The sequence below is a fragment of the Rhagoletis pomonella genome, unplaced genomic scaffold, assembly GCF_013731165.1.
Source record: "Rhagoletis pomonella isolate Grant_MI unplaced genomic scaffold, Rhpom_1.0 Rhpom_scaffold_00006, whole genome shotgun sequence".
NCBI lineage: Eukaryota > Metazoa > Arthropoda > Insecta > Diptera > Tephritidae > Rhagoletis > Rhagoletis pomonella.
Window position 1 is genome coordinate 33,380,222 of NW_023458560.1, and position 13,484 is coordinate 33,393,705.

General features: G+C 33.3%; 1 protein-coding gene across 2 annotated transcripts in view; it reads left to right on the plus strand.

Moving 5' to 3' along the window:
- The window catches only part of LOC118740596, a gene marked incomplete at its 5' end in the record, with an annotated part of 54,404 nt that extends 45,537 nt beyond the window's left edge, over positions 1–8,867 (plus strand). Inside the window, 1 exon segment of one of the 2 annotated variants that reach the window (XM_036472196.1) lies at positions 8,279–8,867. In XM_036472196.1, coding sequence (XP_036328089.1) covers positions 8,279–8,431 — 153 coding nt within the window. 2 annotated transcript variants of the gene reach the window in all.
- Between the last annotated feature and the right edge of the window lie 4,617 nt (positions 8,868–13,484).

Below are 13,484 nucleotides of genomic sequence, written 5' to 3' on the forward strand. Positions count from 1 at the left end.
AACATTTGAATGCACATATACATGTCTGGCTGTAGCGGAGTGCACGAAGATGCTTGCCACAATTTGCTAATTTCCAAAGCGTCAGGGTTCAAATCCCATTACAGACAGCATGGAATTTGAATATATATTTTTTAACTTAATTATGAAAAAGCATCCGTTAAGTGCAAAGCGCTTCATTTTAATATTGGCGTATTTCAATTGAATATTTCTATACTAAATACTAAAATTTGTATACTTAAATTTATTACGAGTTGGGTTGGTGCTCTTTCATATGCGAATTTTTTTTTAAATTTAGCACGTTTTCACAAGCAATAGTTGATGATTAATAAAAGTATGTACCTAAATACGTTAAAATGACATGCACAGAGTTTTACAATTATATTAAGCAAAAGTCAGAAGTTTTGAAACAAGCTCACAGCAACGAAACAAATGACTAATATTTTAATGTTACATTGTATTTCATTTTTTTTTCTTTCGTGAAACCTAGATTATTTATAAGAACCGTGCCGTACAAAATTATTGGCTCGGAGACTCTTTCATCTGATCACAATTTCTAGTCAGATCTTTTAGAAAAATTTTGAAAATGTAGCTTTTGGGCCAATTAGTAAAGTGCAAGTCTGAAGTTACCAGACAATTTCTTTGATTTTTTGCAATTACTTATTTTTTGCTGACAGTGTTTTCCACATACAAAAAAATGTCGAACATAGTTTGTTTGGAAGATACTCTCAGTAAAAACAATACCAAAAATCAACTAAATTTTTATGGGCTGCAAAACTTCATTTTCAAAATTTTTATAAAAAAGTCTGAATAGAAAGTTGCGAATTTGTATGCAAAATTATTGCATTTTGCCGAGTTTTGCACAAAGTTTAGAAATTTTATTTTTATGTTTTCTGATGTATTTAGTATAAACTGTATTTTTATAAGGAACAAAAAAGGTACATGCATTGTGGAAAATTCTCTGTACTTTAGTTGTGATAAATTGTTTTGTTTTGCTGGTGTACGTTGTAATGATCTCATGATCTCATGTTTGTATGTTTTTTTGTCAAAATAAAATTTTACTACATCCTTTTGTACGTAATTTTTGTCGAAACGAAATGGAAGGGAGCGAGAGGCCTCTCCCCCCCTTAAGTGTCCCGGTTTGGCAACAGAGATATCTGGCAGCCCTAGCTGTAGCTGAGTTTGCAGAGGTGCTCGCTGTTAGATTCCAGACGGTCCCAAGATGTTGAAATGTTAACACAAATTCTGGCTTTGTATTACCAAGCTATGAAAAAGCATCTGCTAAATGCAGAATAGAAGCGAACTTGATCGAAAAAGCCGCTGAACACATATCTATGTAAAGTAAACAAACCCCCTGCTGCATCTCTTTTTCGATAGTTCCGAACTAATTCTAAATTCCACAAATAAGATCTAGTTCGTCTGCATCTCTTTTTCTATAGTTCCGAACCAGTTCTAAATTCGTCACTTTAGATATAGATTTCTAGTAAAAAAACTGAAAAAATTTAGTTTTTTAAAAGTACGAGTTTTCGCCGATTTTGGACTGATGGGGATCTAGCTCCTATCGGACTAGTTCCTTTTTGGCGATAAAGACTTAGTATGAAACTAGAAATTTGATTCACTAGTCCGTGGTTTCCCGGCAGGGAGATTATCTGAGTGCTCAACACTTCTACATGCATATATGGGTCATTAGGGTGGTCTTTAAAAATATCAACATCTAAATTTTGTATGCGGACCCTTTTATTTGGTTTTACGTACAGAATATAGACATCTACGAAAGTTTCAAAATTGTAAACAAATTTTTAGGGATAGAATTTTTTTTATCGACTAAATTTTCACGGTGATCACTGATCAGCTCAGTATATTGAAACTCATATTAACTCGTAAACTCGATTAAAATTTTGGTTTCTTGAAATTCATTCTTGATTTCCTTTATTTTCTTCTAGGTAGAAAATAAAGACATACACGAAAATAAAAAAGCATAGAAAAAATTGAAAAAACTTTAATTAAATCGCTAAAAATAAAATTTTTGCTTTGATTAGCTTTACCTCAGCGTTAGGAACTTATCTATATAAAGTAAAAAACTCTATTTAACATTTTTGTAGTTGACTTCTAAATTTTGTATGGGGCACCCCTTTATTTTCCTTTAAGTACAAAATAAAGACATCCATGAAAATTAAAAAACCAAAAAAAAATTTTAGTTTGAAATAATTAAAGTTTTTTGAAAATCGCAAAAATTAAAAAAAAAAAATTCTGCTTTGATCAGCTACAATTAAATGCATTGAAACTTATTCATATAAGTTCAGAAACACTATTTGAAAAAATAAAATAAAAATTGGAAAACAATTTTTAATTTAAACTACGGTTTGAATTTTTTTTTTGGTCGCAAAAATTCGACAAAATTTTTACTTTGCCCACCTATAATGCAGGGCATTGAAACTTATTCATATAAGTTTATAAACTCGTTTTTAAAAAATTGTATAACTCAGCGTATTGGAACTTGCTCATATAGATTCATAAACACGATTTTTTTTAATATTTAAATTTTTCCAACCCTACGACCCTAGTGAATATTTTGATTTTTTACGCAGAACGAAAAAGCGTGCCCCTTGATGTTATAATATTTTTAAGGACAATCCGAATGTACAGACAACATACATACATATACATAACTGCCTCATTGTGCTGTATATCAAATGCAATTACTTTTCCTTCCTTCTACAGCATAGATATCCTCCAATATCAAAAGTGCAACCAATCAAGCGAATGAATGAGATTTCCATTTCGCCAACCAAACACTTTTACTGCACACTTTACTTACACATGCACACATATGTACATACAGATATACCAACATTGAATACAGGCACTTCCGTCACTGCGGTGCGATGGCGTTGCACTTTGCCTGTGCCATATTTTATAAGTTGCATTTAAGCTTGAGGATGCGTATGTATTTTGTATTCACTTGTGGATATGACAGTACCTACTCAAAAATATATGCATATGCATATGAATGATGTGTATGTGTAGGTGTCTGTTTATTTCGATTTGCATCAGCGTTTGATATTTTCCACTTTGTATGCAATCATACATTAATGCAGCTGCTCAATTGCGCATATTGCAGTTTGACTATGCCACTACTGCTGAGCAAAGAAATTACACACGCATGAATATATGTACACATGTATGCCTATATGAGCATAGGTAAATGCATATGCACTCATGCCTGCTCTCAAATATACATACTTCAAAACTCATGCACATTTGTGTATGACTATGAATTTTATTTTACACACATATGCAAATAGTATTTATGTGAATTTCAATATTATTTGTTTCTACGCAATTTATTTGGAGTTGAACAAATAGCTTCAATGTGATTAATGGTCGAATTTTTGTACCCAGTTGAAAATGGTTCACCAAGGACAATAACGTCAGCGAATCATACATAGCTGATATGTGCTGACCGAATAGGTCTGGGTTTCTTCCTTTTTTCCCTCCTACGTCCTGAAAATTTCGTTACGAATAAGGTGATTTTTGCCGGCGGTTTAGTCAGACTTCCACACAGCGGCCAGAAAAAAAAAATTGATATTTGTTTAAATTTCCCTCAACCGGTTTGTCGTAACTTCAATAATCCCAATAGGTTAGGTTTGGTGGCAATCCCAGAAGTAAGAAACTCACTTTGGCAATTAAAAGATTATCCTTTGTGGTACCACATTTTGAGCGGCGATTATATAATTACGAATTCTGCTAATCTCAATGCCCCAGAGCCAAAGTATTTTAATCTTAGCCTCGCGAAAGCTGGACACCTAAGAATCTAGTGCTAAGTTGAGTCCATCTCGTCATCTTCCGGGCCTTACTGAATTGATACCGATTGGACAGCACACCCAGCCGCTCCTTATTCAACAATAACATTTCAAGGGTACCCTTTCTAGCAAATTCGCCTGCCACAAAGTTCTCCCGCAATGCCGCTGTGATTCGGAACCCATATAAACCTAATACAGGACTATTCCGACGCAACTGAAATAAAGGGCAGACATCCTTTAACTAAATTAGAGCGCACCTCCAATAAACTTAAGACCCTCATAGCTGCTTGGCCATCAGAATAAACACCCACCTCTCTAAAGTCATCACACTTCTGAGCAGTGAATATACTGCCTCCTTAATAGCATCCACTTTTGCCTGAAACAGAATCCCTTAGTCCTGAATCCGGAACTTAGTACTGATGTAAAGCTCTCGATAGAATACCCCTCCGTCCGTGATCCGTGATGAAATCCACTGCTCCCCCTCTCAAGAAATTACGCCCGGCCCAATCCATTTCCAATACTCCAGAGTTTTCAGTGTTTAATTCGGTCAACCAGTTGGTTTACCTGAGTCTAATAACGGTTCGCCTTGCGGCAATTCTGCCTGCAATGTCGACAGACACTACGTTCAGCATTGCATTAAGTGACAAAATTGGAGTGGTTTGCGGTGCCCCACTAATACCAATTAAAGCAGCCCGTTGTATTCTTAGCTAGTGCAGCCTTCTCAAGTGAGCTCTATAAATACAAAATAGGGTTGAATACGGTTTCTTAAAGCCAATAGACAACTTTGGGCTAAACTCCCCATCTTCGTTCAATAACTCCCCTACAGCAGCATAAGGCCACTGATGTCTTCCTTGCTTTTTCCTCGATGTTCGGCCTCCATTGCAGCTTCCTGTCGAAGATCAAGCGTAATTACTTGACATTGTCAGATATCTGTAAGTGCTGACCTCCAACAGAGGGAAGACCAGTGCAGGGATTTTATACTTTCTGGTCAATAAGATCAGTTCTGTCTAACTAGGATTGATGGCGAGGCCACTTATGGCCGACCAGTTTGTAACCAAATTAGGATACCGTTGTGAAAGTTAATAACGGGTATAAAAGTACCAAGTTTAACCATAAGTACAACATCGTCTGCGTAGGAAATTCCCCGACAACCGCGTTTTTCCATCTCCTCTCGCAGATCGTTGACCACTACGACGCAGAGAAAGGGTGAGAGGACTCCGTCCTGAGGAAAGTCCCTATTCACTGTGCGATGCAGGCAAGCGCAGTCCCATACTGCCATGACAGTTCTGCAAGTATTGCTTCCGACAGGGCATTATTAAAAGCCCCTCGATACCGGGGAAGCATCCTACGGCAAAATCTTTATGAGTAAAGGCTTCTGCCGTCAACCTTAAAATTGTGTCCTATGCAGTTTCTACCGACCCTCATTTACTATAAGCGTGTTGATCGGTCTCGAGGAGGTGCAGGCCAACCAGTAGCTCCACCGTTTTCTTTAGAAACATAAGATCTTTTTCCGGCCTCCGGTATGAACACCACCCTGACAACCCTCGGGAATACATACACCCTTATCATACACAGCTCACGTAGAGATCCTGGGGATTTGAAGTGTTTGAACGAATTTATTGCCCAAGTCAGGCAACGGTCATCTAGAAGGTAAGAAAAAGCACCGAAATTTCCACGTACTTCCCTTAAAGAAATATTTTGCCTGGGGAAGGATTAAAAAGAAAGTGAGTATATAGGAGCAGACTCAAAACCCCCATACACAACCCTAATGGCTTGAAGAAATTTGAAATTTTGCTTGGTTTATCAAGCTTCTAGTGTGAGTTATTTCGCTCTTTATAATGCTCTTTATGCTTTTAAGGCGACTTTCATGTCGTCTGGTGTTGTTTTCGTACTGGGCTCCTGTGTATGTGCTTGTATGAGTAATTTAAAAGTGGTGACTGATCATATAGAAAACGTTCTGCCACAACGGTTAGTTATTAAAGCTGTTGAAGCAATAAAAGGAATACAAGGGTAAAACAAAAGCAAAAATTTATGCAATCTGAGTATGCAGAACAAACAGAAATTCGTGGCAGTATGGTGTAGTTGCTCGGGTGTGATTGTAAATTTATTTGTGCACACAGTTAAGCGCCTAAATTTTCGCTTGGTATTAGGGATTTGTAACTATGTAAATGTAGTATGGCTTTACAATGCTCAGGCATACTCACGGGCAGATGCACGTATACCAAATGTAAAAATAAAGAACTTCGGGATATTCGGGTCTTGGGACTTCTTCTGGATTTGCGGAACTATTTCAGTATTTTCAAGGTTTCGGGTTTCTCGGGCCTATTTATTATTTTCAAGACTAATTCGGGATTCTCGGGACTATCGCGGGATTTTCGAGATTCAAAGTCCCTTACTACTGTTAGGTGGCTCATATCCCTAATCCTTATCTAATGCAATTGTTATACTAAAATTGAATGGGCTATAAAAATGCATACTTAGAATTTTTCAAAAAAATCTGAATAGTAAGTTGCAAATTCGTAAGCAAATTTATTGAATTTTGCTGAGATTTGCGCAAAGATTTTATTTTTAAGTTTTTTTTTTGGTGTAGTATGAACTATATCTTTATAAAAAATTATCAAAAAAAAGGAGTGTCTCTATATTCTCGAGATTCTCGAAACTATTTGTGATTCGACACCTCTTCGGGAATGGTGGAACTATATCAGGAATTTCGTAGTTTTGGAGTTCTCAAGACTATTTCGAGATTTTCGAAACTATATCGATACTTTCAGAATTACCTCGGGATATTCGGGTCTTTGGGACTTATTCTTTATTTTCGTGACTATTTCAGGATTTTTAAGGTCTTCGGCATCCTCAGGTCTAGTTAGGGATTTTCAAGACTATTTCGGAATTTTCGGGACTATCGCGGGCTTTTCGAGATTCTCGACACTATTTCGTGGTTATTGGGACTAATTTTAGCTTTTTATTCTGGATTCTCGGAACTATATTATGTAGGGGTTTCAAGACTATTTCGCAATTTTCGGGTTTCTCGATACTATTTTAAGATTTTCAAGACTATATAGGGTTTTCAGAACTATCTCAGGATTGTAGGCGCTATTTCGCAATCTTCGAGACTACTTCAGTATTTACAGGACTATTTCGGGTCTTTCGCAATAGTTATCGCTTTTCGAGGCTGTTTCGGGTTATTAGGGGCTACTTCGGGATTTTCGGAAATAAAATTGATTTGTGATTTGCTTCGTTGAGCACAGATTAGGTGAGGTGGATTGAGTTGAGTTGAGGTGAATTAAGGTAAGGTGAGTTGAGGCAGGTAGAAGGTAAGGTGTTAATTGCTTTAGTTTTTCCTCTACCATAAATTTTAACCATTTTTTTTTTAAATTTAGAATTTAGACATCCCGAAAATTGGTACTTTAAATACAAAAAAAAAGAATGTTAGAATACCCATCATTAGGCGAATTCTAGTTATTAGTAAGCTCCTCAACAGAAACCGAACACAAAGCGTTTACAAGGTGGTTCTTAACATAACTGGAACTTAATTAAAAAAATATGGATTTTTTCTTAGTCATAATGCTCGCAGAACATTAATTGAGTACCGACATTGTAAATATTTGCAAACATTTTTTAATTTGTGAATAAAAACAGCCATATTTGGAAATATGTTTGCATGAACTCGTTATTTATTAATTTGAACCTATTCGTAATACGAAATAAATCAGAGTGATTAAAAAATTCTTAGAACATAAGGCATATAACAATGAATTTAAACAAATGTATGTATTTACATGAGGATTGATCACAAAAAAAAAGTTGCGTTTTTTTACCGGAATTATAAAATGTATTACTTACTTCCGTCAAACTCTTTCGCAAAAATATTAAGATTTTTGAGAGCTGGATCCACCAAAAATCGCATTATTTTGATACCGCTGATAAAAATTTGTAACATTTTTATGCAGACCTTTTAAGCTTAAACTCCAATATCATCTAAGGTTCTTTTAAAGAAAAAAGTATTTGTTAAAACTAATTTCATTTATGAAAAACACGATTTTTGGAGGTACTTTCAAATAGTTCCAACTAACTTAATTCCCTATATTTTTTCGAAATATTTTGTCGGAATTCTTAAATGTAATACATTTTATATTTCCGATGGAAAAACGAAACCGTATGTGCATATTTGTATGTATACTCTGTTATTAACAAAATATAATTAAAATTAGCATTGATTGTGTGCCATGCCAACTGCTTGACCGGAATGTGGACTTTTTATTCCGCCCTCTGTACATAATTTATACTAAATATTTAGATGCTTTACATTTTTATTCCCTTTTAAAATTTCCCCTGTAATATGTTCATTTGTATTTACAAACACATTGTTTGTAACATTTGTACAATTTCAAGTGCATGTGCACTATTGAATATAACAAAAAGCTTAACGCCCATCAATAACTGTAAATTTATTTCTCTTTCCTTTCCCTTTCACTTAGGATCAAGATACTACCACAGTGATACCCGAAGAAACCGATCTAAGTAATTCAAAGATCACTGTCTCCAATCAAGATGAAGTTAAACATCACCACGCTAATGGCAAGCGATCGAGTATATCTCAGGGTCGTATGGATAGGGATGATGCTACATGATTTGCAGTTAAAAAGCATTGAACGCCACATACATACATACATAGATAAATTTATATACATATGTATATGTATATGTATGTATATGTGTATGAAAAGAGTGATATTAAATAAATGCAAAGAAAAATTTATAAATATTTAATAAACGAAAATTAGGCGACCAATGCTGCAGCGCACAAAACATTTATAAAAATTTCAACAAATAAGTTCCATTTCCGTTTTTGTGTTTACATGGCTAGAAAAATAACATATAAAAATACATTTATTCGTGTTAAACAGCAAAGTATTTCTAATTATAATTAATATTTGTTAGCTGTAATGTTGATTATTTTAGCAAAGTTGTATTGTTTTGTTTGATTTATCGTTTGCTAGTTTAAGCAACGAGAATCGCTAGTAATTACTTTTATTTGATAGAACTTATTTTAATTTTACCAATACATAATTCTATTTCCATATACTTTTTGTTATCTGTATTGTATGTGTATATGTATTTACATATGTATGTAGTAATATATGCATTATTTGCTATTTTCAAAACCACTTCAAGCTATTCCTCAAATATAAATATAGTAGATATGTGTATTAAAAATGTCTTTACTGTTCATCCAATTGGTTTTGTTTCATTTTGTTTTTGGCGAACTTATGCGAAAAATGCAGGCTTGTTATTGTTTAGATCTTTTGAGATACATGTACACTAGACTGCATCACTCCTCATACAAAAAAAAAAAAAAAAATCGGTACCGTTTTTCCATTGGAATTATAAAATTTATTATATTTTAAGACGTCCACCATAATATTTCGGAAAAATATTAAGATTTACGTGAGCTGGACCGATTTGAAAATACCTCCAAAAATGGAGTTTTTTATGAATAAAAATAATTTCTTAAAGATTAAAAAAAAAAAAAATCTTAATAGTTTTCCGAAATATTTTGGTGGACGTCTTAAAATATAATAAATTGTGTAATCCCCGGGGAAAACCGCAACTTTTTTTTGGTGATGCAGTCTACTTAATTGGGCAATTCACAAGGTGTCGTATTTGTCGTGTTTGTCGTGAAGTCATGATATTTCATGACAGTTGTAAAAATGTTGTTATTGTTTTGTGAAGAAAAATAACACATGACGATACAACTCTGCAACCTATGTTTATTCGGTGTTATGTGAGGTTAAGTGCTGAGATATAATAAATAATCGTAACAGGTGTTCACAACCGTCGTGTTTTAACACAACTGTACTTATATAGTAATCGTATTAAGACATTTCAGAAATTCCTGGAAGGCGTACTCAACCCATTATCAAAATTCCAGCACGCCTACTATAAAAGGCGACTTGAATTAAGGGAATATAGTGCTGGACATGTTGGAGGCTAATCAGAACAGTATGAAGGTTTTAAAATTGTTACAAAAAGCCCGAATTACACAACTATAAAATTACCAAACGTAGTAGATCAGTGCTTAAAGCTTATTTTTATACATGTTATTCAATATATACACTTTGTCTAGTTATTCGATATAATAAAGGGGTTCGAAAATTGCGAAAAAGCATTTTTTTTTTCCAATTTATAGTAAACAATTCCTAAAATATAGAATAAACTGAATAACTCGAACCGTTAGATCTGATTACGCCGTGCGACAGTAAATTTTACATACACAAAAATTAATCGAAAATATGGGCAAAATATAGTAAATCTGCGTTGTTCATTTTTCACTCTGATGTCAGGATTTTTTTAAGGACTTTGAAATTTCAAAAATATGATTATTTCAAAAAATTATTTAAAAATTTCAGAGTAATGTAGAATTAGATTGTTGGTATCAAATAAAAGAGAAAATCCTGTAAAATTAAAAAATATAAAATTTTTTGGTGCATAATTCTGAATTACCGGGTTCACCAAGATTTGGATTGCATTTCGATATCTACTAAGTAAATTTCTTACCCCAAAATTTAGGTGGTAACCCTATTCCGAAATACGCTGGAATGTATGGCACATATCTTGAGCGTATATGTACTGTGTATACTTAAAAAAAAAATTCTGATTGAAATTAATAAAATAAATATATGGATTACATAGAAGCATGACAACCCTGATGGAAAATATTTTCTGACCAAAGTGCTCAACAATGCCTTTTATTTGATATCCATATTGCGATGTTTTAGATAAATTGTGTTGTATCGAAAATAAGTGGCAACCTTACACTATTATCCTAGGGGTAACATTTTGTATCTAGGGAGAGCAATGCTCAAGAACCTTTTCTTTGTACACATGAATAGTAATGCTTTATTTTTGTTCTAAACAAAAAATTAAATAAGTATACGATTCAAAATAAGTGGCAACCCTATTAAAATATTTTTGAATTAGGGATCTTTAAAATACCTTCCATTTGATACCCATATTATGATTTGTTAATTAATTTGTAACTAATTTCGAATAGGTGGCAACCTTATACGAGTCTTCTCGGAGGTAGTGCCTATTCATAAAACCTTAAAATCCAAAATATTATCTGTGTACAAAATCGTTAGAACCGTTTCCGAGAACCCTATGGATATGCGGTGTTTTACATAAAAATTCAATAGGAATCAACTTTTTAGCTTATTGAAACATTTAAAAATAATATATTACTATGTTTCAATACAAGGAACACTGCGATCTAGGAGATCTTATCCCAACCTATCTCATGTTTAATTAAAGCACCAGATCAATTAGTGCGTTCTGAATTTACACATTCAATAATCATAAGTTTCAAAGAAGAACCATTGGGCTTTTAAAAATGGTTTCGATTCTGCAACAGAAAATGCTGCAAAAAAAACTCTACTATGGAATTTGAAATGCAAATTCGAATTATGTCATCAGTTTATTGAAATACATGTGGTGAGTTTTAAGAAAATTTTAGTTTAAGAATACTTTTGAAAAGAAATTTCAAAAATGAGTTGTCAAATTAGAGACCTTAGCCTGTAGATGTATGATAAAGTTTTATTTTTTATTTTTTTATTTAATAACTTTTTTAATCCGTAAAGGCTGATTTAGAATTCGATGAAAATAAAAACATGCACAATGCGAGACTGCTCTTCACTTAGAAATGGCACTCGGATCTCTAACAACTCTGACTAACATTTGGAATATTTTTTAAGTTTTTGAAATTCGATTTTTTGGTGTATTAACGCCATGTGGCTTCACTAGTTTTTCTTCATACACTTTGACATGAAAAAATATTAAGGTACTATCTACTGATTAATTAGCCAGCTCTTGCATTATAAGATAATATTTTGTCGCCTGGTGTTTGCTTAAATTTCACCAAAAAAATAAATAATAGTCAGTTGTCTATTTTTGCCCACAACCTTTATTTACATAATTAAATTTAACATAAAATTGTCTCAGTGTATATTTATTTAAATCGCCAATTTATTTTCAGCTTTTTAATTACCATTTTATTACATTTATATTAAAACCACCTTAACTTTTATGTGTCAACATAGACATGCAATTAAAAAGCCACCTTCGGTTTGTGTGCATGCATGTGTGTGTGTAGTAATTAATATTAAATATTTATAAGCGTGATATTTTTACATTAATCGCTCTTTTCGCGAAATATTTTGGATTTTTTTTTGCAGACGCTGCTGTTTTGATAGTAAGGCATGGGATTTTCATTTAATTAAACCAATTTATGGAAATTTTAATTATATGTATTACTATGCTTCACTAGGGGACAATACATACATTGAGATTTAAACTCTTCTGCTGATGTGAAAAAAGTGCCATTGCAATTAAAAAAAAAAAAAAAAAATGCAACAAAGTTATTGAAAACAAGGCAAGTAGTCTAAGTTCGGGTTATTTCACCTTTCGCCCTATATTTCAAACCTTTTCTATAACTATTTAGTATCGCCCAGTTTTCGAAATTCGACATCTGTTTTATTCACTTTTAGATTTCGCTTGTGACCAATATTGACTCCATTATGCGATTGACGATTTTGAAGTCACCCAGCAAAATTTATAGCGAATTTACAGAAATACCTAGTTGGTACCTACGTGTATCGTGAGCACCTTTTTTAAAACCTGGTACTACAGCCACCGAGAAACGCAACCGCTTGGCAATAAAACGCTTATCAAAACTTTTGTTTTTGTAAACTTGGTTAAATAATAACCAAATTTCGCCACTAAAAATACACTGAGAAAAAAAAGCGTTGTAAGAATAAAAAAATTTGTCTTGATTTCCGTTTAAAAAGGTTCGTATTTAAATCAAGTGAAAAATGTCAACGAAATGGATTTTTCCATTATACATACACTACGTATAATGGAAATATTCAATTCAAATACGCCGTATTAAAATGAAGAATTTTTCACTGCACGGATGGCGTTTTGCACGTCTCGGATGCTTTTTCATATACAAATGTATGTATACAAAGCATACACATCCATGGTATTACATAATGCACATTTGAAAGCACGTTTACATGTATGGCTGTAACTGAGTGTGCAAAGACGCTTGATACAATTGGTTGCGGCCAAGAGGGTCCGGGTTCAATTACCATCAGACGGAACATAAAGTTAAATTTTTTTTTCTTCTTAATTACGAAAAAGCATCTGTGCACTTCACAACTCAAATTTAAAACAACTTGGGTTGATGCTCTTTCATATGCGTATTTTTTTGAAATTTGGCACGTTTTTTTTAGTTCTAAAATTTTTTTCCCTCAGTGTACACGTTTTATTTTATTTAAGGCCAATTAACAAGAGAATTAGAATTTTTTTTATGGAAAAGTGTTTTTGTGAATACTCACTTTAAAAAAATGAGTTTAAAAATTGGATTAACCGATTAGATCTCAATAATTGCAATTCATTTTCTTTTTAGTTTGTGATTAATCATATGACTAATTAATCGAATTTTTAACTTTTTTTGCCATCCCTAGCCATGGCTGATTTTCAGTAGGTCATGATTAAATCACGATTTGATGGCGTATTTTGCGGCCAAAATAATAGCACCAAAATTCAGAATAGTGTTGCTTGCATCTTATATCGATAGCTTAGAGTGAAAAGTTGCTAAGTCCACTTTTTATGAAAACTGATATT